This window comes from Pyrus communis, chromosome 6, assembly GCF_963583255.1.
Source record: "Pyrus communis chromosome 6, drPyrComm1.1, whole genome shotgun sequence".
Taxonomy (NCBI): Eukaryota; Viridiplantae; Streptophyta; class Magnoliopsida; order Rosales; family Rosaceae; genus Pyrus; species Pyrus communis.
Window position 1 is genome coordinate 24,745,834 of NC_084808.1, and position 26,217 is coordinate 24,772,050.

A 26,217-nucleotide genomic window follows, 5' to 3' on the forward strand; every position below is an offset into this window, starting at 1 on the left:
GTACTAGCATAAAACTTTTTTAAAAACTAGTGTATCATTCGTAACGCACTCCTCACGAACTTTTTCAGTTTTTATTCAAATTTAAGAAATGCTTTATTCGCAGGAAGTCCTACCGAATACCTTCCCGCAATCAGAAGAAGAAAACCAAAACTAACACAAACTGAAACAGTACTAACCAGTATCCAGGGGCATTATGGTCATTTAATAGTTTTAATTCTCAACGCTATCCAAATTAAAAATCCAACCCAACCCAATAGTTAAAATAATCTAACCGCGGTAAAAAAAAAAAAAAAAAAAACTCACATGGACCCCAATGCCCTCTCTCCCTCTCTCCCTCTCTCCCTCTCCTCTCCATCATCTCTCTCTTTCTCTCTCTAAAAACTTTCTTACCTTGTTTATATAACATTCCGATCTTTATCTCATTCTTTATTGCAAGTTTGTAACGCCCAGCGCAGCCTCTCTCCTCCCAACGTTTAAAACCATTTCGCCGTTCTCCGATATCCAACGGACCCCCGTCGCCGGACTCTCACCGGAAAGGTGAGCTCTCGCCTTCCCTCTCTGATCTCCCGCTTTCTCATTACGAGTCGGCCTCTTGAATTTTCCTTGCGGTCTGTTCGGTTCCCGAGAATTTGTGTGAGAAAACCATGACAAGTACGAGTCTTGATCTCAGTTTCCTGAATTCTCGCTCTTCACTTGTCTTCACACCACTACTAGCGGCCGTTTCCCGTTACGCACGAGCTTTTTATTTTCTCTAACAGTTTTATTTTCTCGGGAACCAAACAGACGGTATAAAGGCTTTAATCCGAAACGTTTTTTTTTTTCTTGTTCCGGCCGTTTGGTTTATTGAAATTTTGCATTTTTCTGTGTGATTTTTACAGATTTCGGGAGGAAGTTGTTGATTGAAGCTTCTTACGGGACTCTTAATTTCACATGTAAATTTCATTGGATTCGGGTAATGCTCACCTTTTTTTTCATATTACTTTTTATATTTTTTTTTTCACTGCCATCTTCGTTTACTTGTTACTGTAGCATATAGCTTTCACAGCGTACTGTATGTGTTATTTTTGGTTAATAAATTAGCGTTTTCTGGCTTCGAAAACAAGAAAGATTAGAATTTGAAGCATTGGTGTTTGTTTTGGTAGAAAAGCTCATTTTAGGGATTTAGAATATCGGTAGGTTACTGCCGTTGCTGAATTCGAAGGCCGGGGTTTTATCTGTTAGATTTGTGAACTATGATTGATCATTGATCTTCTTTTCGGTCGCCAAAGTTGATAATAGTGATAAAATTTTGGATGCGTATTGTTTACTTTTGTAATATGGAATAAATTGACTTGGTTGGATGTTGCTGCCACTCCGAAAAGGAACGAAGAAAGAAATTTCTTCTTGTATACTCGTGTGTTTTGTTTATCGTTGGTCAATTTTCGGCATCAGATTCAAGTAATACGTGGAGAAAGAATTCAGGGTAGGACAATGGTCAGTGTCTGATGGTACAAGGGGCATTGTATAGGCCTATAATTATGCTTTTTGTATGTCTGTATAACTCTCTTTGCTTTATTAGAAAAAAAAATCTTTGCAGTGTAAATTTCTTTTTTGCTATATCGGGATGCCAATGTGCCAGCTGTTGCAACTTCCTCTCGCCTTATTTATGCCGAAAAGGCATTTGTGCATTGGATGCTTGGTTACGTAGTTATGTTCTACCAATTTGCGTCGGTACTTTTTATTTTAAGATAAAGAAAGAATCGAAACTGGTGTATACAAACATGGGTTTCAATTTTCATAGCATGAGATAGATATTCGAACATGGAAGTAAATTGACCATGCTTGTTAGTTGACTTCCATTTTCAGTATGTTTTCTAGTGAATAAAATTTCTGTATTTCTTATGTCGCAACATAAAATGTGAGCATTAGTGAGCCTAAGCATGCTCTATGGATCATCATTATTTTGATTCTGTTAACCAGCAATAAAACTGGAGTATGACTAGTTTTAATGCTTTTAACTGTTGTAAGCGTGAAAATGGATTTGTTCAGTGGCAGCTATTTACTGATATGATCACACTTTCATTTTTGTTTTGCGTAGGTTTGTAGACTTCTCTGACCGTAGTCCAAAATCTTTTCCTGTACTGTGTTGATCTGTATGATTCAAGTAAAAAGAAATTCTAGCAATCATGGCGTCAAGATCTTGCAAAAACCTTTTTGATTGGGCATCTGGAGGCCTTTTGGATATTCCTTGTACTCCAAGGGCTCTTCCAAGGGTTATGACTGTTCCTGGTATTATATCAGATGTGGATAGTTATAGCAATGATGATGATTCGGATTCTAATTCATCCACATGTCGTGAGAGGAAAATTGTTGTGGCAAATATGTTACCGTTACATGCTAAAAGGGATCCAGAAACGAAGAAATGGCGTTTCAGTTTGGATGAGGATTCAATTTTGTTACAGTTAAAGGATGGGTTTTCATCTGAAAGTGAGGTTGTATATGTGGGGTCTCTCAAGGCTGAAATAGATGCCAGCGAACAAGAAGAAGTTGCGCAGAAACTGCTGGAGGAATTCAATTGCGTGCCAACTTTTCTGCCTAGTGATCTCCAGAAGAAGTTTTATTTGGGGTTCTGTAAGCAGCAATTGTGGCCTCTTTTTCATTACATGCTGCCCATGTGTCCAGACCACGGAGATCGCTTTGACCGCTCACTGTGGCAGGCCTATGTATCTGCCAACAAAATATTTGCGGACAAGGTGATGGAAGTTATTAATCCCGAGGACGATTGTGTCTGGGTTCATGATTATCACTTAATCGTTCTCCCAACATTTTTGAGGAAGCGGTACTACCGAGTAAAGCTTGGGTTCTTCCTTCACAGCCCGTTTCCATCTTCAGAAATTTATCGAACTTTGCCTGTCCGAGATGAAATTTTGAGGGGTTTGCTAAATTGTGATCTAATTGGGTTTCATACATTTGATTATGCGCGTCACTTCCTCTCATGCTGCAGTAGAATGCTGGGGCTGGACTATGAATCAAAGCGAGGGCATATTGGGCTTGATTATTTTGGCCGCACAGTGTACGTTAAAATTCTGCCTGTAGGTGTTCATATGGGTCGGCTTGAATTTGTGTTGAATCTTCCTGATACAACTGCCAAAATTGAAGAGATTCAAGAGCAGTATAAGGGGAAAAAACTGATTCTTGGCATTGATGACATGGATATATTTAAAGGAATCAGCTTAAAGTTTCTAGCTTTGGAACAACTCTTACAGCAGAATCGGGAGTCGCAGGGCAACATAGTACTTGTTCAAATTATAAATCCCGCAAGGGGATCTGGGAAAGATGTACAGGAAGCAAAGAGTGAGACATACTTGACTGCCAGAAGGATAAATGAGGCTTATGGTTCACCTAATTATGAGCCAGTGGTTCTGATTGATCGTCATGTTCCTCAGTACGAGAAGACAGCATATTATGCTGTAGCAGAATGTTGTATAGTGAATGCTGTGAGGGATGGAATGAACTTAGTTCCTTACAATTATATTGTTTGCAGGCAGGGAACACCGCCCATGAATGAAGCTTTAGGCGTGACAGCAGATTCTCCTCAGACAAGCATGCTTGTTGTGTCTGAATTTATTGGTTGCTCACCTTCTTTAAGTGGAGCAATCAGGGTTAACCCTTGGGACATTGATGCTGTGGCTGATGCCTTGAACTCGGCAATCACCATGTCTAAATCAGAGAAAGAGTTACGTCATGAGAAACACTATCGTTATGTTAGTTCTCATGATGTGGCTTATTGGGCGCGAAGCTTTGCACAGGATTTGGATAGAGCATGCCAAGATCATTATAGTAAACGATGCTGGGGCATTGGATTGGGCTTGAGGTTTAGAGTGGTTTCCCTTTCGCCAAACTTTAGAAAGTTGTCTATAGACCATATTGTTTCGGCATACAAAAGAACAAGCAGAAGGGCCATATTTCTGGACTATGATGGGACTGTTATTCCTGAAGCTTCCATTATTAAGGCCCCTAGCCCAGAAGTCCTTGCTCTTATGAATTCCCTGTGTAAGGATCCGAAGAACACTGTTTTCATTGTTAGTGGGAGGGGACGGACTTCTTTGAGCGATTGGTTTGCCTCATGTGAGACGCTTGGAATTGCTGCTGAACATGGGTACTTCTTAAGGTATGCTTGTAATATATGTTTTGAATGTTCAGTTAGCCCTTTGATATATATTTTTTTAAACTGAACTAAGGTATTTTGTTCTGTTCTTTGATGTAGGTGGAATAGAAGTTCCGAGTGGGAAACCAGTCCTGTTGGTGCCGATCTGGATTGGAAAGAAATTGTGGAGCCTGTGATGAGATTGTATACAGAGGCAACGGATGGCTCCAACATAGAAAGTAAAGAGAGTGCTTTGGTATGGCATCACCAAGATGCAGACCCCGACTTTGGATCCTGTCAAGCCAAGGAATTGTTGGATCATCTGGAAAATGTTCTTTTGAATGAACCAGCAGTTGTTAAGAGGGGCCAGCATATTGTCGAAGTTAAGCCACAGGTAAAACTGCTTTCACACAGTCCCTCTCGTCGCATGTGCATGTACACTTACACAAACACAATCCCAGTTGTGTAATTTGTTTCACTAATGCCTCTGATACATGCAGGGAGTAAGCAAAGGATTGGTTACTGAAAAAATTCTTTCGAGAATGGTCAACGATGGAAAGGCACCCGATTTTGTGATGTGCATTGGGGATGACAGATCTGATGAGGACATGTTCGAGAGCATATTAAGAACAGTTTCTTGTCCATCTTTGCCTTCTCCTCCCGAGATATTTGCCTGCACAGTCGGAAGAAAGCCAAGCAAGGCCAAGTACTATCTCGATGATGCCAGTGACGTGGTGAAACTACTTCAAGGCCTTGCTACTGCTTCGAGTCCAAAGCCAAGGCATCTCCCCCATGTCCAGGTTTCTTTCGAAAGCGTCTATTGATTTGAACAGTCACTGTATACTTGAAGTCCAGGAGGAAGTTTGGGATTCTCTTTAACCTCACAAGTGGTTCGATGCGAACGTGAAGAAGGTAACTTTTCAGTACGTGTCGGGACCGCGGACTTACTATTCTTGTTTTGTACATGGGGACATCAATATGGTATTTATCGGTGCCCAGGTAAAAAAGAGTAACCAGATGTTTACTGTTTTTTTTATCGTTCGCGGGCACCATTTAACTTGCATAAATACAATGCTCTTTGTCGCAATAGGTAATGTCTGGTTCGATCCATCCTAATTGTTAACTTCAGTTTCAGGTATATCAAAATGTCAACGTTTTCGTATGGTGTGTGTGTATATTGGTGAACCGGTTGAATGTACGCTCAAGAATTTATGAATTTGTTGACTCGGTATAGTGTACGTTCAAGAATTTAGAGAGATTTAAAGGTCAATCGGAGCCACCTAAGTGCAATTTGTATATAAAATGGAACACGCGTTGGACGTAATTAGGTTCTCAAACAGTGACAAACTCTAAAGACAGGAAGAGGACAATCCAGCCTGTATCCATCATGAAGGTATCTGCCAATATTCAAAGTCAATGGTGGAAAAGTTAGGTGGTCCACGGTGACTTTAAGAGAAGCTTAGGGTTCGGAACTTTCTAGATCGACTGGAATTAGTAAGATCACGTGAGACATTATTTAAGATTCGAACACCCAACCTTCATTTTTTAAGAGTCGAACACAAGACCTCCTTAACAGTCTATCACACTCTTTTGTTTTCTCAAAGACACATCGAACTTCAAATTCAAGTACTAAGATAAATGTTACTAAATATTTAAACTATAAATCTTTAAATTTTTAACCCTACGTTTGGTGGGCTGCCTAGTCCTGGACCTCCCAATAGTAGTGGGACTGTAGGATGCAAGCACTAGCCTGGGTAGGTGAAGATTGACATTTGCCAATCTAACATCGTTGGGCCTGGAAATGGGCCTCATGTTTCGTGACTGGGCCAAGGCCATAACTCACTTATCAATTCCTACGCTTTTTGTTTAAATTTTGTCTCTAATGTGAACAACTATAAATGTTTTCCATGGGCTTGCTTTTAAGCAACATGTTGGGTTGTGATGCTATTTCATTAGTCTTTCTTGTGACTTCATTTAAATGACCGTCTCGATTCACCTATTTCAAATCAAGACGCAAATTTAAATTAGAAAAGTAATTACTCTTCTCAATAAATTCATTATCAGAAACTGTCCAATTATAAAAGTTTAGGTGGCAACCGACTAAAAGCAAAGCTTATGGGAGAAATTGGCTAAAATAGAAGTTCATAAGAGAAATTAACAGCTCCTTACAAGTTCGTTAGAGGAAATATTCTATTATTTAGTGCATTTGAGTTTGATATGTTTTATTTTATTATCTTAAAGTTGGACGCTTGCGAATTTGTACCACGAGAATTTCACTGCTCTAAAATAAAGTTAGTGATTCATGTTAGGTGTTTTCAGCCAAAATAATTTATGATATTAGTATAACTTTTTATTTTGGTTCTTAGGATTTAAAATCGATAGAAATGCTTTATGAGTTTATCCACCGTCAATCATTTTTGTCACTTTATGAAAAATCTCCGTTAAATAAGACCAAAATAATTAGAATATTCTTAAATTTTGTCAAATCATTTTTGTCCATTGTTTGTCAATTTGAGGTATTTTTGTTATTTTGATTCTTATTTAACAAATTTTTTTTATGAAATAACTAAAATAATTAATGATAGACAAACTCAATGATTATTTTATCAATTTTAAATCTCAAGAACTAAAGTCACTCAGTCCTACGGTCTGTTGGTATTTCTCTTTACTTAGAAATGAGAGATCTTAAATTCAAATTCCGTAGATAACGAATTTGATATTGAATTAAGTTGTCAATTATATGCCTTCGTGTTAGATATGACACTTTTACGTTATGGGTAACAGCTTCATCCTCAAATTGTCTCTTTCACTTTAATAGGTTGCAATTTGCATCGGAATTGCAACCGGTCAAAATGGTAGCTCTAGTACGGTCAAACTGTTGAAACAAAGTTGACAAAAATGAGCTGGATTCTACAATAAAATACCGTTGCATTGGACAAGAGGGCAGCTGATCCACTGGGACAATAATACAGATGAGGATTATCTTCGGATTCTTAGGGATTTTAGAGATCCTTATATTCTAACAATTTATCGTATATTGTATGTTCAGTTTTTGTTAGATACTATTTATATTTAATTTTAAATAAAAAATTCAAAATGATTTTTGACTTTACGATGTACGATAAATAGTTAGGATGTGAGGATTCCCATAATTTGGATCAAAATGAAATCCGAATCCCGATAATCGGACCCAAATCCCAATAATACTAGTTACACATCTTTTTTAAGTAATAATGTTAAATTATAATTAGAGAAAAAATTGTTCTTAAGCTTTAATTCAATTGGAGTAATAACTCATCAACTAAAACTCCGTGACTATTATTCTCTTAAATCATCAAAATGTGTAGCTATTGTTCTTTTTGTCAACTCCGTCAGAATTCCATAAAAAAGACTCATGTTGGAATGACTATTGCTACAAATAGGTTAAAGTTAAGGAACAATTGCTCCAATTGAGTTAAATTTTGAGGGACCGTTGCTACAATTTTTTTCATTTGGTTTTCCATATTTGTCTCTTGATTCAGCCTCATGTACGTGACATGTGACTTATTTTGTCGAAAATTTTAACGGAATTGACGAAAAGGATCATAGTTGCATGTTTTGATGAATTAAAGGGACCACTAGTCATAGAATTTAAAGTAAGAGATTATTGTTCCAATTAAGTTAAAGTTGAGAGACCATTACTTTAATTGAGTTAAAATTGAAGGATCATTGAAATAATTTTATCTATAATTACAACCATAAACAAACATTAATAATAACAAGTAAAAAACAAACAACGACAACAGCATGTTGAAAGTTGGATCGGATTAATAAAAAATTTATTCCAAAAAGGGAACGTGCTGAGAATTTGGGTGGAGAATAACTGTTGCATGCTAGGTTGGATTCATACAAAAAAAAAAAAATTACTTACACGCTACGTGAATTATAGATGTTAAAATAACGGTATTTTAAAATAATTAAACGTTAGTATATAAGAAAATTATACGTAATATGTTTTTTTTTTTTTAGAAAATATGCGTAATATGTTGAGAACACCTCTCACACTTTCGTTTCATTTGAGTTTTTACGATAATATCTCTCATATTATTATATAAATTAGAGTAAGAGAAGATAATCTAGTAAATAAAATTTCATGACACAATCACTCTTACAGAGAATATGATTCTTTCACACTCTCGCCATTCACTCTCGAGTCCCCACCGAGGCATTTGAGCTCTCTGCTTTTTCATCTCTTCTTCCCCCTTTGCCTTTTTCCTCTCTCCTTTTTCATCCTTTGTCTCTTTCATCTTTTCACACACAGTGGCTTTTGCACACTGTGTTTTTTTCCAAACCCAGAAATTATTTGAGGAAAAAAGCATCTCTCGCTTCTTACCACCCACATTTTGCAAAAACCCATATAGGATTTAGGGGTTCTCTCAATGCTGGCAGCTTGAATGTTTCAGCTCTTTGGTGTTGTGGCCTCCATTGGAAGAAAAGGAGTAATGGGTCGGAGTTTCTGGGCGGCGGCTCTCATCGTTTTGGTTATGTTTGGCGGCGTCTCGTCAGCTGCCCCTACTGCCCCAGCAAGTGAGTGACTCTTGAATTTATGTATAGTTGTTTATATATACGTATATATGTGACTGAGCTCAGCTTCTGCATGATCTGCTTTTGGTTGTGGAATTTTGGTTTTTTTTATTATTAAAAAATAGCTTTTTTTTGTTTGCTTTTTTTTTTTTTCAGAGATTGTTGGTGGGTTTTTCTCAAATGCTGCGTCTGCATTCATGAAATGGCTGTGGTCGCTCAAAGCAACTACCAAAACAGGTCTAGATCTCTGAAGCCACCCACATTTTATTGTTATTTTCTTCGAATTTTTGAGGGTTTGTTGTGTTGTAATCTGGAATGTTGGGGATTTATGAAATTTCTGTGTGCAGCGGTTTCGGGCCGTCCGGTGATGAAGTTTGAGAGTGGGTTCAATGTGGAGACGGTGTTTGATGGAAGCAAGCTTGGTGTTGAGCCTTACTCTGTGGAGGTTTTGCCAAGTGGGGAGCTTCTGATTTTGGATTCTGCTAATAGCAACCTCTATAGGATCTCTTCCTCTCTATCTCTCTGTAAGTTGCTTTTGTTTTGTGCAATGCCTTGGTAAGTTGGTTTTTGGTTTTAATTGAACTTGCAATCTATGAAGTATGATTTGCGCAATGTGCTGCTTGGCCAAGTTACTGAGGGACTCACGTTTTCTTGAGTTTTGTATACATACTTTAGTCGATCTTTCGAGCCAGATGTCTTGATTAGCAAGTTTTTGCTTGTAGTTCGAATGCGGTTTTTCTTTGTTATGTTTGGATTTTTCTTCAAAATTCCTGGTTGTGCTTCCATGTGCAATACTATTTGTGCAATGAATCTCGTATTCCCTAAACTGGAAATTGCCTTTATCTTCATTAGAAGCATGCTATATTGTGTTGATGTCTTCAGTCTACCGCGTGATACAAACACTACTAGAAAATCGACTCTTGTATTCTTGTTTTGGATACATTGAACTTCTTAGAGCTTGCATATCTCCAATATTTTTAATCTAATTTTATTGGAACACTGCAGACAGCAGACCAAAGCTGGTTGCAGGATCTTCTGATGGATACCCGGGACATGTAGATGGGAGGACCAGAGAGGCAAGAATGAACCACCCAAAGGGGCTTACAGTTGATGACAGTGGAAATATTTATGTTGCAGACACAATGAATATGGCAATCAGGAAGATAAGCGATGCTGGTAATTGCTTTATTAGATTTCTTTGAAGAATTGGTTTATTTATTGATGTTCAGCATATCAATGAAGCAAATTTGCTTCTTCTTTCTTCATTGTTTCACTTTGACACGTACTAGTATGTAGCATATCCCACTATATATTTGTATGTGTAGCATATCCCACTGTATATTTGTATGTGTGTATATATGAATATACACATTTACGCTTGTTCTGTCAAGAATCATTACAATAGTTTGTTATTTAGTACCTGCCACCACCAACATTATAAGATTTTTTCCAATTAAGTTGGTAGGAAGGCGTTTAATTTTGATGTCATTGAAATTTGTACTGTTAGGGGTTACAACAATAGCAGGAGGGAAATTGGGCCGTGGGGGAAGCCATGTGGATGGACCAAGTGAAGATGCAAAGTTTTCGGACGATTTTGATGTGGTTTACATTGGAAGCAGCTGCTCTTTACTTGTTATAGACAGAGGAAATCAAGCAATCAGGGAGATCCAACTACATTTCGATGACTGTGCTTATCAATATAGAAGTGGTTTCCCTCTTGGTAACTTATTTTACCCCAATGTTTTCTCTTGCATGGTGTAAATATTTAGAAATACATAGATACTGATTTTCATCATTGCAGGAATTGCAATGCTTGTTGGGGCTGGCTTCTTTGGTTATATGTTAGCATTGCTACAATGTAGAGTTGGTACAATTGTCTCTTCACAAAATGTGAGTACTCAGTTTTTTCTTCTGCCTACTTTATCGACATCTGTTTGTGGGGTAGATGTTGGCTTCTGTGAGGTTTGCGCCCGTTGTTCTCGCAGGAACTATTTGAAGTTGCTTTTGCCTTTGGTTTGTGAATAGGACGAGTGGATCCCGTAAATGTACGCTGACTTCAGATTTTGTAATTGTGTAGTATTGATACCCGAGAGAAAACTCTTTATGAAAAAGTACCTTGATTAAATATTATGCACTACCTTTCTGACATTGCAACCTCAAATCATAAATCAAGATTTGTAGTATCTTATATGATAGCATGAAGCATTCTTATGCCTTTTGTATTGCATTTTTGAAGGATCAAGAGCCAATGAAGACGAGCATTCCTCCAAGTTCATACCAGAAGCCTCTGAAACCAGTCAGGCCACCTTTGATTCCAACTGAAGATGAGCAGGAGAAGCATGAAGAAGGCTTCTTTGGATCCCTTGGGAAGCTTTTGGTCAATGCCGGGGCATCTGGTATGGAAATTCTTGGGGCAATATTTCCCGGTTTCAGGAAAAAGCATCTGAACTATCAATACCAAAGTCAGCAGCAACAGAAGTACTCAAATTCCTGGCCTGTGCAAGATAGCTATGTGATACCAGATGAAGATGAGCCACCTTCCATTGAAACCCGAACTCCCACCCCTCGCAAAACCTACCCATTCATGGCCAAGGATGCTGAAGCAATCCATCAGTTGCGGCAAAGTCGAGTTTTCTCTAATGGGTGGGATAATCTTCAGCAGCAGCAGCAAAAACAACCGCAGCAGCATTATCATCGGTACCAATCATCAACCCCAAATACTATCTATCAGCAGAGTAGCGAAAATACCACCGAGGTTGTGTTTGGTGCAGTTCAGGAGCAGGATGGGAAGGGTGGAGCTGTGGTCATTAAGCCTATTGATTATGGAGCTCCATTGTTCAATCACCACAGTTTCAGGTCCCGAATCAATCCGAACGGCTATAGTTATACCCATGGATATTATTGATCATACACGTAATAAAGATGCATAGTTTTGACCTTATTATATCCTTCATATAAATCCTTCAAATTTTAGGTTATAGGCAGTAGCAACCATTCCTGGTAAGTTGTATGTGGAAGGTTTTCAGCCCTTTTGCAATGTGAGGTATCTCACTCTGGTCAAAATATACAAGGTTTTTGTTCAATAATATTGGTCCCCTAATATGATTTCTTTCTTTGTTCAAGGAATGTGGTGTTCTTTTTTTATTTATTTATTTTGAGTGGGAGGAAGATTTAAACTTGGGTGCAGAAGAGCAAGACACTGCTCTAATAAACTTGGCTGCACTTTTAAATGTGATACTCTTTGATGCTTTACTAAGGCCTTCCACAGTACGTCGAAAAAAGTGTGATACAAATATATTGAACTCATATAGAAATCGTACTTTATAGTGGGTTGGAACATTTGAGTGTGATGCCAATTTATTGAACTCACGAGTTCATGAGTTCGATATATCAAACTTATTAGTGTGGTATCAATATATTGAACTCACACTAGTGGTGTTATAAAAATTGAATTCAAGATGACAGATACCATTCACCTGAGTGTGGTATCAACATATTTATAACTGACAAAAACATATTCAAAAAGTTCACAATCCTCACAACTGGAAATAAACTATATATACAACAGACGTCTTCTTGTTTTTTCACTTCATCTCCTTTTAACTAAACCCGAATTACCGCCCAAAACCCCATCCACCAGACTCGTTTCTTTAGCTCCCTCCACAAATCCCATAATATTACTGTCTATCAGACCCTCTATTCTTCCATGGGAGCTAGATAACACATCGCTCGTCCCATCACTACCGTCTCCTTCCTTCATGCTGCACAGTTCCAGGCTTCCATCGAAACCCGCCAAATCCTTAAGCTGATCCACATACTTGGACGACGACTCTGTTATCTCAAAACAACTACTACTACTGTTATCAACATCGGAATCAAGCAAAGACACACACTCCTTGGGCGGAATCCGGGAATCCTCTACGTAGTTAATCCTAAACATAAGAGAAATTTGAGAGATGCCCAACAGATACAGCTGCCTCAACAACGACAAAACAGGGCCATAGCTAGCAGTTGAGCCTCTGACGGCGAAGCAAAGTGTCTGTACTACTTGCTTCCCCAGAATGATTCGGCAGCGCTTCCATGTCGCGCGGGAGACGAGCCGCTTCCAGCCCTCCTGTCTAACAAATCCCAGTTAACAACATTAGACACATTGCGTTATAGTTGTGATCTTGGCACTCAAAGCATCACAAACATCAATCAAACACTTACATTGGGGAATATGTAAGGCCGCATCACAAATCCAACAACAATTCCGAAAACACACGACAAGCCGAGACCCAAAATCCAAATCGAAGCTGCTCCAAATTCTGCAAATTGCATATTGCATGATGCAAAAATTGAATTTCACAACTAAATTGCACGAAACTATTGCATTTGCAGGAAAAACTAACTGGACGGATAACTCCTGGCGCAGTCCTCCGGCTTGAGATTAATCAACCGGACCAACTGATTCCCGCGATCGGAGACAAGCAGCGCGCACTGATCGGCAGCAAACGCGAGCTCAATGTCCGGTGAAAACGTTGCGTTTTGAGCAGGGCCGTCCTCGCGCCCAGGCTTCACCGAGTACCCTCCGGCAATCGTGCTCACACCTATCCATCCAATGCAGCAAAAACACAGAGATGAGTGAGTGACTATTTACGATTATGCCACGCTAGCTAAAACCCTAGAAGAAAGAGAGTCTCTCAGGTCACCTGAAGCGCTTATCTTCCGAATGACGTTATTGCCCTTATCGGCTACGAAGACGTTTCCTTTCGGACTCACGGCGAAGCTCCGGGGCTTCTTGAACCGGGCCGAACCCGACTCCCCATCCGAATATCCGTCGCCGTTGCCGGATAACCGTTTAATCACACTCTCTGAAACGTTAAGACTCGTAGCTAAGCGTAAAAGTACGGTTCGGACTTCGGAACTCAGAAGTAAGATAGTTTTACTGTTTTGGAATTTACCTTGGGATCCGGGCGTGGGAAATGGTACGGCGTAGAAGGCGCTACCGGAAGAGTCGAGGACGAGCAGATCGGACGATCCAGGGGGAGCGAGCACCGCGTAGGGGTTCACGCCGAGTTTGTGGCCGTCGATCACCGTCGTGAATGTGTACCCGTCTTCCAGCACCACGTCGGCGGAGACTGAACGGAAATAAAAGGAAACCGAGGGAGTGAAACGCAAATATAAATATGTCCATGTCATTCAGGGCTTTTTATTTGAGAAAATTACGGTTTTACCTCGAGGTGGGGCGACGCTGAGGAGGAAGACGAAGAGAGCAACGGCGGAGGACTGGAAGCGCAACGCCATTGAATCGTGACAGCGACGGCAGTGGAAGCAGAAACTTTCTATTGAGAAACTTTACTGAACCAGGCAGGTGAATAGAGGGCAACTTCTCATCTGGACCGTCGGATGATTAGGCACGGATTCGCGCCACGTCACCACGGGTTCCACAGTTAATTCGCGCCAATCGAATCCACTGAGAAAAGGGATAATTATACTTTGCGCCCCCTTGGTTTTGAATCTAGTAACAATTTGATCCATGTTTTTCAAAACTTAGCAAAAACCACCTTTCTAAATTTGCAAAGTTGTTAATTTGTTGAGATGTTCAAATTATTCAATGCTACATGAATTACTCTCTATCATGTTGAGGAGCCTTTCGATCGTGAGGGGAGGATCTTTTGGCTTTATTAGGGTCGTGTGAAATTTAACTTGTTGAAATAATTACGTGATAATTCAAGTTCGAAATAAAGGTAGGAATTGGGAAAAACTGCAATGAGGCTCACGTGATGATGCAATTGCAAAGTGAATGTAATATCCTTCATAAGACAAACGAGGAACAAGTGATCACAAGCTCTGCTAAAATGCTCAACCAACCAAACTAATGTAGACTTTAAACTACCTGTAATGAAATTTACCCAAAAAAATATAAAGGATTAAAGAATATACCAATGGCAAGGGTGGACCCATCCAACTCACAACAGCGGGTAACTCAATCACCACTCACAGAGAATTTATGTGCCAATTTTGTAGGAGGCAGTGTGCTCGTGTTTGAGTGTCATTTTTATCGTTTTATATTTTATGCGATAATGGTTAAGTCATATCAATATTTTATATTGATTTTTTTATAAAGATAATAAGATCAAAAAACAGTAAGAATATAAAATGTTAATGTTGCTCAACCGTAACTGCACAAATAAGAGGGGATGAAAAGGCATCCAAATAGAAGGGAAGACAATTTACCTTTGATTTTGTAATATATTAATTTTTTTGGGTGCATATTTTTTATTTTATTTTATTATTTTTCTGTTTTACAAAGACCAAAAAGGAGATTTTCATCGTAAATGGAAGGAAGGGACCCTGAAACAAAAGAAAAGAGAGAAACTCAAAACACAATACTCTCTCTCAGATCCAAATCTCTCCTCTCTCTCTCTCCCTACACTTTCTAACCCAGATCTCTCCGGTAACGTATTCGGATCTCGGATTCCGAATTCGAACCATCCAATTTGCCGCCCGAATCAGTTGATTGATCGCCGCTGCTGCTAGGTTTGCCTCCCATTTGCGGATCCGATTGAGCTTTCGCGGAGCTTCAACCACGGACCCAATCATGAATCCCTTCTCGTCCGGTACGCGCCTGAGGTAACAATCCACAAAACCCTTGCTCATTTCCCAATTGTCAGATTACTTGTTGAAATTCATATGTGAATACGTACGTATTTTAATTTTGTAAAATTTGGTTTGTTTTCATTGCTATTTTTTGAGATTCGGGAAAATTTTCCGTCGCCGCAGTGTAATTGTGTAGTTAGGAGTGCATTGTAGTTGAAATTACTGGGTTATGATTCGATTCTATGATTTATCAGTTTTAGTACGTTTGGTCCAAGTAGTTGGAGCTGCTTTTATTGCAAAATGCGTGTCGGGTTTCGTTGCTTCATTAGGGGATGGTAGTTTAATTTACCTAAGTAAGTGTTGGAATGTGTGGGCTTGTACACTACGTAGCTAATTGCATTGTTCTTTAGGTGTGTAATTGGTTTGCGGCATCATAGGCTGGTGTTTGCTTCTATGGAAGGAGAATACTTGATCTATAGTTCTTAAGAATTCCTCAGAAGGTGTAGAAGTGTCGGGTTTGTTCTTGTCAAGATTCTTAGAAAGGAGCAAAGGTGTTGACAAGGCGATTGTCCGAGTTGGTTTAGTGAAAACTCTATGTCAGGGAAGCATAGTTCCACTCTTGAGTATGATTGGGATATATGTACATTCAAGGTGTTTGGCATTGTGGCGGTAGGTTCTTCTTGCGGAGTGGTTTGTTTTGGCTCTTTGCTTTGTCAGTGCATAGATATGACTTTTGAGTAAAAGGATACATCGGGCAGATCAAGGTTTTTGTATTTTGAGACAATCTTGAACATTTCACAGCTCAGCTAAGTTCTAAGACTTTTACCTTTTTGTCATTTCTGCCGCTTAGAAAGAGCGAACCTGATTTTTATGTTGGAAGTTCACATTATTAGCAAACTGTGGTACCTCTTAACATGGTCAGAGACTCATGAAGCATGATGTACCTTGATAGAGGGATTCCCTGGTATTCTGATGGTTCAATTCAGTGTCACCATAGTGGGTTTGTGATTTTGAATGCTTGCCAAGTGCTTGGAAGGGTGATTAGCTGCCACTAGGGAACTATTTACTGTTCTGAATTAGGTTTGCAATCCTAAAGTAATGTCAATAGTATTAGCTAAGCAAGTTGGCACATATTAGCCGTTGAAGTTTCTACATGATCTTTGAAAGATTCTAGGAAAAAAAAATGACAAATTGCGATGTCAGAGTTCAAACGTATGTCAGATTCCATCTTATCTTTCTTTACTAAACAATAGTCATTATGATCTTGCTTTCATTATAGAATAGTTCAATAGAAAGCTTGAAAGAATTGGAACCTAACAGTCAGCTGAAGTTAATGGCCCTTAGGCCATGAAGGCACAATGTTGAAGTATGTAATTTACAATGTGTCAAATCTTCTCATTCCTCTTAGAAACTGGGATTGGCTGGAAAATGAAGTGATTTCAAATATTCAAGTCACTTTTGGGATTTCACAACCTATATAGTTTCCAAATCATAGCATTTATTTTTCTAGTTTTGAATATTTTTCCATGAATTTTGTTAAAGGCACTTCATATTGTTAGGAATGATGTACCTGAGTAAATTCTAAATAGTTAGCACCTTGTTAGTATATTTTCTTTCACCCAAGATGATTGACATGCATAATTGTTGACCTAATCACACGTGTAATATGTTATGTATTGTTTAAATGCAGGGACATGATTCGGGCTATACGTGCTTGCAAAACTGCGGCAGAGGAACGTGCTGTTGTAAGAAAAGAGTGTGCTGCTATTCGTGCATCCATAAACGAAAATGATCATGACTACAGACATCGTAACCTTGCTAAACTCATGTTCATCCACATGCTGGGTTATCCCACACATTTTGGTCAAATGGAGTGCCTGAAATTGATTGCATCTGTTGGTTTTCCTGAGAAGAGAATAGGGTATCTTGGCCTCATGCTGCTTCTTGATGAAAGACAAGAAGTTCTGATGTTGGTCACAAACTCATTGAAACAGTATCCACCTCTTAGATGACTATTTCATTAGAAAAAGCATTGCTCACTCTGATCTGCTTTTCCCTTGCTTTAATATCAATTAATAAGTTTGTCAAAGATACAATACTTTCACAAGCACACAAGATAGTGTAAATTTATGTTTCCTTGTAGCAACCTTAACTTATATGCAGAGATCTCAATCACACCAACCAATATATTGTGGGACTTGCTCTTTGTGCTCTGGGAAATATTTGTTCAGCCGAAATGGCTCGTGATCTTGCACCAGAAGTGGAAAGGTTGCTGCAATTTCGAGATCCAAATATCCGAAAAAAGGTGAGTTTTACTAATATATTTTCATCTGGCCAAGATTTTGTTGTTTTTGGAACTTGCGTATGGCATCATATGTTAATCTCACAAGTTTGGAAAATATGGAAGGGAGAAGGAAGAGCTATAATTATTTTAAGCGTTGAGAGTTGAGATTAATTTTACCATTCCGGAAAGTGTTGACAATGACCTTCTTTGAGTGTCCTTTTTATTAAACTTTCTTTTATAAAAATGTACAGTTAATGGGCACTGGCCTGGAAACCATGACATGGTTTCCTTATCAAATTATTTCATAACTAGACGCAAAAAATATATCATATGATTTAATCTTCAAAGTTCATTCCTTGAACAATGCCAAGATTCTGCACTGTTTATTATACACATGGCTGAATTTCTTACATATTGTTTTGTTCAGGAATAAAACTAAATGTCCTCTTATGAATATCTGCTACATATTTAGTTAATGTCTTATAGTAGTTGTTATGGTCCGCAAACACTTGAGCTATCTGGTCATTGAGTTTCTGCGCAAACCAACCTTTTTGTTGCATTGGTCTGCTTTTGGAACATGTTTTGACAAATTTTTGGTCCGTCTCTTTGCACCTAAAATGCAATTGTCTGAAGCTGTATTAATACTTATATGTAAGTTAGAATTTCTCATGCAGTTTGATTCCTAATTGCCAATGTTAAATTTGTTGTACATATCATCTTTTTCTGGTGGCTTCCCTTTCTTTGTGAAGAGCAAAAACCGTCAAAGTGTTGAAATTTGACATTTGATCTTGTTGGGGAAAAATTACACTTGTTTTTTTGTCCCTCAAATTGTGTTTGGTAATTTGGCATTTTGTCTTCTTATTTCTTTCCTGGATTCCTTATGTTTCATTTATCAGTTTTTCCTCTTATTTTGAACTGACTACCCTCCTGTTAAATGTAGGCAGCATTGTGCTCTATAAGGATTATAAAGAAAGTCCCTGAGCTGGCGGAAAATTTCATTAATCCTGCTGCTACGTTACTTAAAGAAAAGCATCATGGTGTTTTAATAACAGGGGTTCAACTTTGTACAGATCTTTGTAAAGTCAGTGAAGAAGCCCTTGAATATTTCAGAAAGGTAACTTGACTACCCTTGAATATTTCAGAAAGGTAACTTGACTATGGCCTATAATGGATCTTCTATACAACTTAAAAAGAGACAACTCAGAAATGGTGTTCTTATGCAATATGATTGTTATAATTGGGATTAATTTGGCTATGTTAACTAATAGGCTGTTTCTCATGCCTTATTGTAAGTTGTACAGTGTTCATATTGGCTAGTATGCATACAAGTATACAACTACAAATATCGTATCATGTTGATTCCTTGAGCAAGATAATTTAGCTTTACAATTGACCAGTTCTTATTGCGCTACAGTACTGGTTCTACTTTCAGGATTATTGTAGCAGATCTAAATTTTGTATGATGAACTATGGTTAATCTAGAACATATGGACTTTAGCACTTAGCAGTTATGTGTAATGGATGCTCCTATATAGAGTTGTTTATTATTTTAATTTGAAAGTGTTGTTTTAAGGAACTTTTGAAAAGTTAACCTGAAAAGGGGAAAAATGTGTTGTTTTCTAATAACTTGAACTAATTGTTAATGCAGAAGTGCACCGAGGGCTTGGTTAAGACACTTAAGGATGTAGTGAATAGTCCATATGCCCCTGAGTATGACATTGCTGGGATCGCGGATCCTTTCCTACATATTAGATTGCTAAAGCTTTTACGTGTGTTGGGCCAAGGAGATGCAGATGCTAGTGAATGTATGAATGACATACTTGCCCAGGTAAGTTGCTACAGAGTTTATTTCATGCCATCTTTGCTATTAGCCATTGCAAGCTATTAATCTTTAGTTATTACTGCTGTAAAAAGATTTCGTACCTTCAAAAGAAAATTTTCAACCTCTTGTGTTGATGATAATAAAGGATTAAAGGAAAGCAAGAGGAAAAGGGGGAAAAAAAAAACCCTCACTAGTCACAACTAGCATATCGTAGCTAATTTTTCAGTATTGAATTCGGGCTGTGAGAACTGAGGAAATACTATCACATGCATTTAGTCCATGTTTCTGCAATATCTATTGCCATATAATAAGCTGATGTTTCTGCAATATCTTTTCCATTGTGTAACTATTAATCTGTAGTTATTAATGTTGTAAAAATATTTCAACTTCGACATTACCTACGAAAGAAAAACTCCAACAAGAATATTCCCAAAACTATTAACTTTGTTACCATTGTGTTTCGTAATTTTAATTATTCTGTGATTTTCTTTCTAAAGTTGACTCTCATTTTTTCCTAGGTGGCAACAAAAACCGAGTCAAACAAGAATGCAGGAAATGCAATCCTATATGAATGTGTTGAAACTATCATGAGCATTGAAGATAGTGGTGGCTTACGTGTGCTTGCCATCAATATCTTGGGAAGATTCTTATCAAATCGTGACAACAATATCAGGTCCTTTTATGATACCTTAACTTATGCAAAGCTTTAGTTCTGTCACCATATCAGTTTTTACCCTTCTTATCAAAAATTGACAACAATATCAGGTCTTTTGTGATACTTCAACTTGGACAATGTTTTATTGTCTGCTACCATATCAGTGTTGAATTTTTCCAACTTTGGCAATTGTTTAGACATTATACTTTAGTGCATTGGGGTTCTCAACTTGGTTTGTCCAATTAACCCTGAATTGCTTACTGTTTCGGATAAATGTGACAAACCAATACTGAGGTTTTGTGATCATTTGACTTTATTATGTTCTTGCTTAGCTGTTTTCCTGTTTTGTTATTTCATTGAAATTTTATTTTATTCCTTCCAGATATGTTGCATTAAACATGCTGATGAAGGCTATTACAGTTGATGCACAAGCTGTGCAGAGGCATCGGGCAACTATCTTGGAATGTGTAAAGGTATATTGTTTGCTCATGTTTTACGAGAATTAAGAAGGCCTCTTTTTCCAATAAATGTTGACTCAAATGCCTTATTTTTCAACTTTTCTTTAGGACTAATGTACAACTTGAAAATCTTGTGACTTGAATGTTCCTTCAGGATTCAGATGCCTCAATTCGGAAAAGGGCCCTTGAGCTTGTTTATGTGCTTGTGAATGAGAGCAATGTGAAACCTCTAACAAAAGAGCTTATTGACTATTTGGAAGTCAGTGATGAAGAATTCAAGGGAGATCTTACTGCGAAAATTTGCTCCATTGTTACAAAGTAAGATATGCACTTTAGTCAGACAAAATCATAAAAGAAAAACTTATGCAGTTTAAATTTAGAGTGGGTTGTTTTTTCTTTTTAAATTTAGCGAAAGAGCTCATTTACTATTGGGGGAAGGGTAGGGTCGTGATGCTGCTCCGTATTGTAAGATTATTTTACAACGACAAGGTTCAGCATTTCATCGCATTTTTATTTTAGCAACTATTATTTAATGTACATTCACCTCTCATGATTTAGGTTTTCCCCTGAGAAGATTTGGTACATTGACCAGATGCTCAAGGTTCTCTCTGAGGTATAAATCCAAATGAAGTGTTGTCAGTATTAAGTTGTATTTGTGCTGGTCTTGTATCTTGCACATGTTTTTGGCATGTTATACCTAATGTCTGCTTGTTGAATTTCTTCATTTACTTGATGGTTATTTCTACTTTTATTTCTTTAAATACTGAACTGGGAATTTGTTTCAAAGAAGTACTGATCTTTATGTTGTGCTTAGTAGGCTGGAAATTTTGTAAAAGATGAAGTATGGCACGCACTTATTGTTGTGATTAGCAATGCTTCTGATCTCCATGGATATACAGTTAGGGCATTATACCGAGCATTCCAATTATCAGCTGAACAGGTGATCATTGTCTTGCTTTGATAGGATTAATTATCAATTTTAAAATCCCTATTATCTCGAGTATCCAGGTTGCATGTCATTGATGTTTTTGAGTATAATATTTTATACAGGAAAGTCTTGTTCGAGTAGCAATTTGGTGCATTGGAGAATACGGTGACATGTTGGTTAACAATGTTAGCATGCTTGATATAGAGGACCCAATAACAGTGAGTGCACCCTTTCCATGTGTTTGATTCATCTTTTAATTGTATAAAGTTACATGCAGCACCTGCATTTAGCAATTGTTATTTATTTTAACATGAAAAGCATAAAGAATCTGTGCATGCCCTTGTATGCCCAATATATGAGCTTTTAGTAGCGGAGCTGTCTTTTATTTATTTAAAACTTTTCTGAAGTCATCTTTCTTGCATTAGCATAAAATTAATCAAAGACTGCGCTGTTTTCATAAGTTGGAACGGTGGTTCAAGATCTATGATTATATTTAATGTTCTAGCCATCACTTCAAATCAGAAAATGGCTATTCATTTAGATATTTTCTGCAAAGTGTTTGTTTATCTTTTCAAGGCTAGAACATTAAAATATCTAAATGAATATTAGCCATTTTCTGATTTGAAGTTATGGCATAGTGAAACACTTCGTATTTGATTGAAGACTCAAATTTTTAGTTGGTAGTAAAAGTTGGTGGTAGGGAATTGGGGTCCTATTAGTTTGCATGCTTTTATGTTTCTTCCAATTGGAGATACCATTGTTTCTGGTACAGAAGTTCCTATAAAAATGGGAAATGCCCTTTTGGTTCTCCCAGAAAAAAAACTTTCATTTTTTGAACCGATTTTTAAAGAACTGGAAAAAAAAAATTTAAAAATTGCAAAAGAAATGTTTTATAATTCTTGGAATTTTTAACAAAGTTTCCTGACAAATTACTTTATCTGTTAAACAGGTTACAGAGTCTGATGCTGTGGATGTCATAGAAGTTGCAATCAAGCATCATACCTCGGATCTAACTACCAAATCAATGGGTTTGATTGCTCTGTTGAAACTATCTTCGCGTTTCCCATCTTGTTCAGAGTATGTTTTTTTTCTTTATAAAAAATTATGTTCAACTGTTTATCAAATTTCCCAAATGATGTGACATGGCGTTTAATATTTTAATCTTATTTTCCTTTATGACACAAAGCATGATTGTTATCTGAATGACTTATGTAGGAGGATCAAGGATATAGTTGTTCAATACAAAGGAAGCCTTGTCCTTGAATTGCAGCAAAGATCCATTGAATTGAACTCTATTATTGCAAAGCATCAGAACATTAGGTATCCAGGTTTAAGAAGTTAGAACTATTTTTTGTAACAGCATAATCTATGTTCTGCTCTTTCTCCCTCTTCTCACCATGCTCCAGCAGCCCTTCCGTTAAACATGAAATCTGACAATGAGTTTGTGCAGATCTACACTTGTTGAAAGGATGCCGGTTTTGGATGAGGCAACTTTCATCGGAAAGCAGGCTGGTTCAATGCAATCTACTGTTTCTTCTCCTGTTGGTGCTTCAATCAATCTACCAAATGGAGTTGCCAAACCTTCTGCAGCTCCTCTTGTGGATCTACTTGATCTAGTTTCAGATGATGTGCCAGCACCTAGCTCCTCTGGTGGTGATTTGCTTCATGATCTTCTTGGTGTTAATTTGGCACCAGCTTCTAAACAATCTGGTTAGTTTGGAAAAGATAATGTCACTTTATGGGCCAGAAGTATTTAACTGAACCACTATCCTGATTCGTCATCATTACATGGAGCATCTTATATTATGTTTAGCCAAAATGTTAGCAAGTGGTAAAATATAAAAGGTTTTGGTACATCGGCTAAGTTGGGGTATTTGTAAAACCTAAATTTAATCTGATATAATATCCCATAACTAGTTTTGTGGGCATGGGTTAGGTAGTGCTTTCAACTCTCTACTTTGAATCTGAAGTCATATCCCATAACTAGTTATTTTATTTTTGAGCATCGTAGTGCATTGAAATGAAATACTTAATTCTACCAAACCTCTCTCTGGTCCGTGCTTGTCTTTGAAATTTTGATTTAGTCCTATGAATGATGTAAGAAAACCTTATGAACTTATGAAGGGTAGTGCCTCCCAGCAACCCATAGTTAACTGTAATATTCTTCGTCTTAAATTGAATCTGTTTCTTGCTGTGGTGATACAAGGAATAATTTATATGGGACTGCAATTGTTTTGGTGTTGCGTTATATAGATATACCTATAGACAAAAGGGAAAGAAGAAAAAGTATTTGCATTATGTCTCTTTTCTCAATTCTCAATCCATGTATTGCTTGTTATTCTGTTAGGTGTAAATCATTCTCCAAATAATAATGGCACCGATGTTCTACTGGATCTCTTGTCTATTGGTTCGCCTACACAAAGCAGCTCATCTCTGCCAGACATGTTATCCTCCAGTCAAGGAAACAAAACACCTGTTTCACCATTAGGACTAGCATCTCCCTCTTCAAATTCAATACAAGCCACTTCTTCTGCGGGAGCTGCCCCTGTGATTGATTTGTTGGATGGCTTTGCTGCTAGCACCCCAAAACATGGTAAAATTTTATCAACCCGGAAAAGTTTATTTTTTAGATATGATTGGGTTTATTTCGTGATAGTCTTATTTTTTAAATAAGCAGAAAACAATGGCACAGCTTATCCATCTGTAGTGGCATTTGAAAGCAGCAACTTAAGGATGGTTTTCAACTTCTCAAAGCAGCCTGGAAATCCACAAACAACAGTGATTGAGGCTACATTCACGAATTTGTCCGCTAATGTCTATACAGATTTTATTTTTCAGGCAGCTGTTCCAAAGGTGATTTTGGTTACTTAAATCTATGCTGTAACTGTTCTTTCTTTTAGGTTGTCTGTTTTCAATGGGATTTCCCATTCTCATGTAGTTTAGATGCAAAGTTGAATGTCTCTTCTAGAATTCACAGAACTTGAAAACTTGAACCTTGCCTTAAGTGTATCCGAAAAGAAAAAAAGAGAAACTCTGTGTGCTAGTAAATTCAGTCATGAATGAAACCCGAGTGGTCCTGTATAGATTCCCACATCGTACGCACGAAATTCTTTTGTGCTTTGTTGTTGTACTCCTCTGATGGTATGGTAACCATTGAAAGTTTGCACACGATTTTTAGTTGAAGCCTTTAATGTTCTCATGGATTCTGTTTATTTGTTGTTAATTTCAACTTGCTGTTCTGATTTTTTTTTTATGTGCTTCCAATTTGCAGTTTCTTCAATTGCACTTAGAACCAGCTAGTAGCAATACTTTGCCCGCAAGTGGTAATGGGTCTGTCACACAAACTTTGAGAGTTACCAACAGCCAACATGGAAAGGTATGTTCTGAATTTGACTGCTGCGTCATGAGAAAGCGAAAGCAATTCATTTCATGTTAATTCTTTTCATTCCTTTCCACCTTTTGAGAGTTACCAGTGGCTACCCAAAATTTTGTTGTTGTTTAGTTGTGCTTTTTCCTTTGTTCCATCCATCCCCTTCCATTCCTTGTATTATGAGATGCATGTACCAGATAGAGCCAGTCATCCGTAGGAGCTGACCATGAATGTAGTACAGCATGACATATAGTAAAAATTGTAGTAATCATGGAGCTGTTTTGACATTAATGGTTGAGATGCAATCATTGAGTTAATCCTTTGCTTACGTTAGGCCCCGTTGGATCACCTCCCTATATTTTGATATCTAGAACACAATGTTGTATGGTTTATATGTATGTTTGGAACCCGTGCTGTATTTTAGTAACCTCAACCCAACAAGTTTAGTCCAACGACACTGAGTTGGGGACGTAGATCCTTAACGTAAGAGCTACGGTTTATTTCTTTTTATCCCCTTCATTGTTTGGTGGATGTTAAGAAAATTCACATCTTTTCAGAAATCCCTTGTCATGCGCATACGGATAGCTTACAAGATGAACAACAAAGATGTCTTGGAGGAAGGACAAATCAGTAAATTTCCCCCGGGTTTATGAGGTTGAGTAGTTTGCACAGATGGGTAAAGACAGAGATTCAAACAGACCGTGATGTCGGTCCAGTGTTTCCCTTTTGTTCATTTGCTCTGTTTGGGGTGGCATGTTCTGTGGCAATCGGGAATGATTTTTCTTCGGAGCGGGGTTTTATCGAGTGGCTCGGTACGTCGCCCGTTCCCATCCCCTTGTAGGAGGTTTTATGTACATTAGTACAAATTATTCTTGTACGAAATTGTGGGAATTAAATTTTGCTTTTGATGCACGAGAGGAGGGAGCTATGGTATCTTACGTCGAGATCTTGAGGTGCTGTTCCTGCTTATATTTTTTTTTTGTTAGTTTGGATTTGCTCTCGATTAGCGTTATTGTTTGAGATCATATGTTGCTTTTTAACAACAAAATCAGTTTATATATTCTATATATCGCTTTAAATGTAACAATCTTAAACAGTGTCATTAATGAAAGCTGATTTTGCTTCTTGTTTCTTTTCTATTGTACTCCATTTGTTAAGGTCGGTGTTGTCTACGTACTTGTTTTTACTTCTCACACATTATTTTTAATTTTCGGATGTTGGGTTGATTGAATTGAAGATGATTCAATAGACATAAATTAACAAAGGTGTTGGAAGGTAAAAAAGAGACGTGTGAATAGCAGTACCATTTGTTAATTTAATCCTTTTATTTCATTTATATTTAAATTGTCAGGAGGAATCATTACCATTCTTCGGTTGATTTCCTAAGTTGGCTAGTAAAGCTATGTAACTAGAGATAAATGCAGGGTTA

General features: G+C 37.7%; 4 protein-coding genes across 7 annotated transcripts; 3 read left to right on the plus strand and 1 right to left on the minus strand.

Annotated features, from left to right (window-relative positions):
* The first annotated feature begins 386 nt into the window (after positions 1-386).
* Positions 387-5,338, plus strand: LOC137738217 (probable alpha,alpha-trehalose-phosphate synthase [UDP-forming] 10). Of its 2 annotated transcripts, none has more exons than XM_068477851.1 (5): positions 387-537; positions 879-952; positions 2,078-4,150; positions 4,247-4,520; positions 4,627-5,338. In XM_068477851.1, exons 3-5 carry the CDS (start codon positions 2,166-2,168, stop codon positions 4,948-4,950), a joined length of 2,583 nt encoding a protein of 860 aa, XP_068333952.1. In that variant the 5' UTR covers positions 387-537; positions 879-952; positions 2,078-2,165; the 3' UTR covers positions 4,951-5,338. The 2 variants fall into 2 exon arrangements, with proteins under 2 accessions (XP_068333952.1, XP_068333953.1); XM_068477852.1 differs by having other exon boundaries at positions 426-786.
* Positions 5,339-8,440: 3,102 nt separating this feature from the next.
* LOC137737931 (uncharacterized) lies at positions 8,441-11,811 on the plus strand. Its single transcript, XM_068477518.1, has 7 exons — positions 8,441-8,692; positions 8,846-8,926; positions 9,037-9,213; positions 9,695-9,865; positions 10,197-10,409; positions 10,491-10,579; positions 10,926-11,811. Exons 1-7 carry the CDS (start codon positions 8,560-8,562, stop codon positions 11,592-11,594), a joined length of 1,533 nt encoding a protein of 510 aa, XP_068333619.1. The 5' UTR covers positions 8,441-8,559; the 3' UTR covers positions 11,595-11,811.
* Positions 11,812-12,141: 330 nt separating this feature from the next.
* On the minus strand, positions 12,142-14,042 carry LOC137737603 (protein SUPPRESSOR OF QUENCHING 1, chloroplastic). 2 transcript variants are annotated; one of them, XM_068477138.1, is made up of 6 exons: positions 13,906-14,042; positions 13,633-13,809; positions 13,381-13,542; positions 13,081-13,278; positions 12,899-12,996; positions 12,142-12,803 (listed from the first exon to the last, which is right to left on the minus strand). In XM_068477138.1, exons 1-6 carry the CDS (start codon positions 13,973-13,975, stop codon positions 12,279-12,281), a joined length of 1,230 nt encoding a protein of 409 aa, XP_068333239.1. In that variant the 5' UTR covers positions 13,976-14,042; the 3' UTR covers positions 12,142-12,278. The 2 variants fall into 2 exon arrangements, with proteins under 2 accessions (XP_068333239.1, XP_068333240.1); XM_068477139.1 differs by having other exon boundaries at positions 12,543-12,807.
* Positions 14,043-14,992: 950 nt separating this feature from the next.
* LOC137737230 (AP-1 complex subunit gamma-2-like) lies at positions 14,993-25,919 on the plus strand. Of its 2 annotated transcripts, XM_068476655.1 has the most exons (18): positions 14,993-15,304; positions 16,962-17,264; positions 17,435-17,576; positions 18,496-18,669; positions 19,204-19,383; positions 19,896-20,050; positions 20,415-20,505; positions 20,645-20,808; positions 21,049-21,103; positions 21,308-21,430; positions 21,541-21,636; positions 22,368-22,495; positions 22,634-22,738; positions 22,869-23,128; positions 23,766-24,011; positions 24,096-24,271; positions 24,690-24,794; positions 25,346-25,919. In XM_068476655.1, the coding sequence occupies exons 1-18, from the start codon at positions 15,273-15,275 to the stop codon at positions 25,439-25,441; spliced, it is 2,631 nt and encodes an 876-aa protein (XP_068332756.1). In that variant the 5' UTR covers positions 14,993-15,272; the 3' UTR covers positions 25,442-25,919. The 2 variants fall into 2 exon arrangements, with proteins under 2 accessions (XP_068332756.1, XP_068332757.1); XM_068476656.1 differs by lacking the exon at positions 14,993-15,304 and having other exon boundaries at positions 17,128-17,264; positions 17,437-17,576.
* The last annotated feature ends 298 nt before the right edge of the window (positions 25,920-26,217 follow it).

Bases quoted from the DNA above. Each gene is read 5' to 3' on its own strand.
- LOC137738217 (XM_068477851.1), top strand. From the start codon at position 2,166: ATGGCGTCAAGATCTTGCAAAAACCTTTTTGATTGGGCATCTGGAGGC. The intron at 4,151-4,246 runs GTATGCTTGTAA...TCTTTGATGTAG, and splicing joins GAACATGGGTACTTCTTAAG to GTGGAATAGAAGTTCCGAGT. The intron at 4,521-4,626 runs GTAAAACTGCTT...TGATACATGCAG, and splicing joins TTGTCGAAGTTAAGCCACAG to GGAGTAAGCAAAGGATTGGT.
- LOC137737931 (XM_068477518.1), top strand. From the start codon at position 8,560: ATGTTTCAGCTCTTTGGTGTTGTGGCCTCCATTGGAAGAAAAGGAGTA. The intron at 9,866-10,196 runs GTAATTGCTTTA...TTGTACTGTTAG, and splicing joins CAGGAAGATAAGCGATGCTG to GGGTTACAACAATAGCAGGA. The intron at 10,410-10,490 runs GTAACTTATTTT...TCATCATTGCAG, and splicing joins TAGAAGTGGTTTCCCTCTTG to GAATTGCAATGCTTGTTGGG.
- LOC137737603 (XM_068477138.1), bottom strand. From the start codon at position 13,975: ATGGCGTTGCGCTTCCAGTCCTCCGCCGTTGCTCTCTTCGTCTTCCTC. The intron at 13,543-13,632 runs GTAAATTCCAAA...TTAACGTTTCAG, and splicing joins TCCCACGCCCGGATCCCAAG to AGAGTGTGATTAAACGGTTA. The intron at 12,804-12,898 runs GTAAGTGTTTGA...TTTGTTAGACAG, and splicing joins GGCCTTACATATTCCCCAAT to GAGGGCTGGAAGCGGCTCGT.
- LOC137737230 (XM_068476655.1), top strand. From the start codon at position 15,273: ATGAATCCCTTCTCGTCCGGTACGCGCCTGAG. The intron at 21,637-22,367 runs GTGAGTGCACCC...TCTGTTAAACAG, and splicing joins ATATAGAGGACCCAATAACA to GTTACAGAGTCTGATGCTGT. The intron at 24,272-24,689 runs GTGATTTTGGTT...TCCAATTTGCAG, and splicing joins TTCAGGCAGCTGTTCCAAAG to TTTCTTCAATTGCACTTAGA.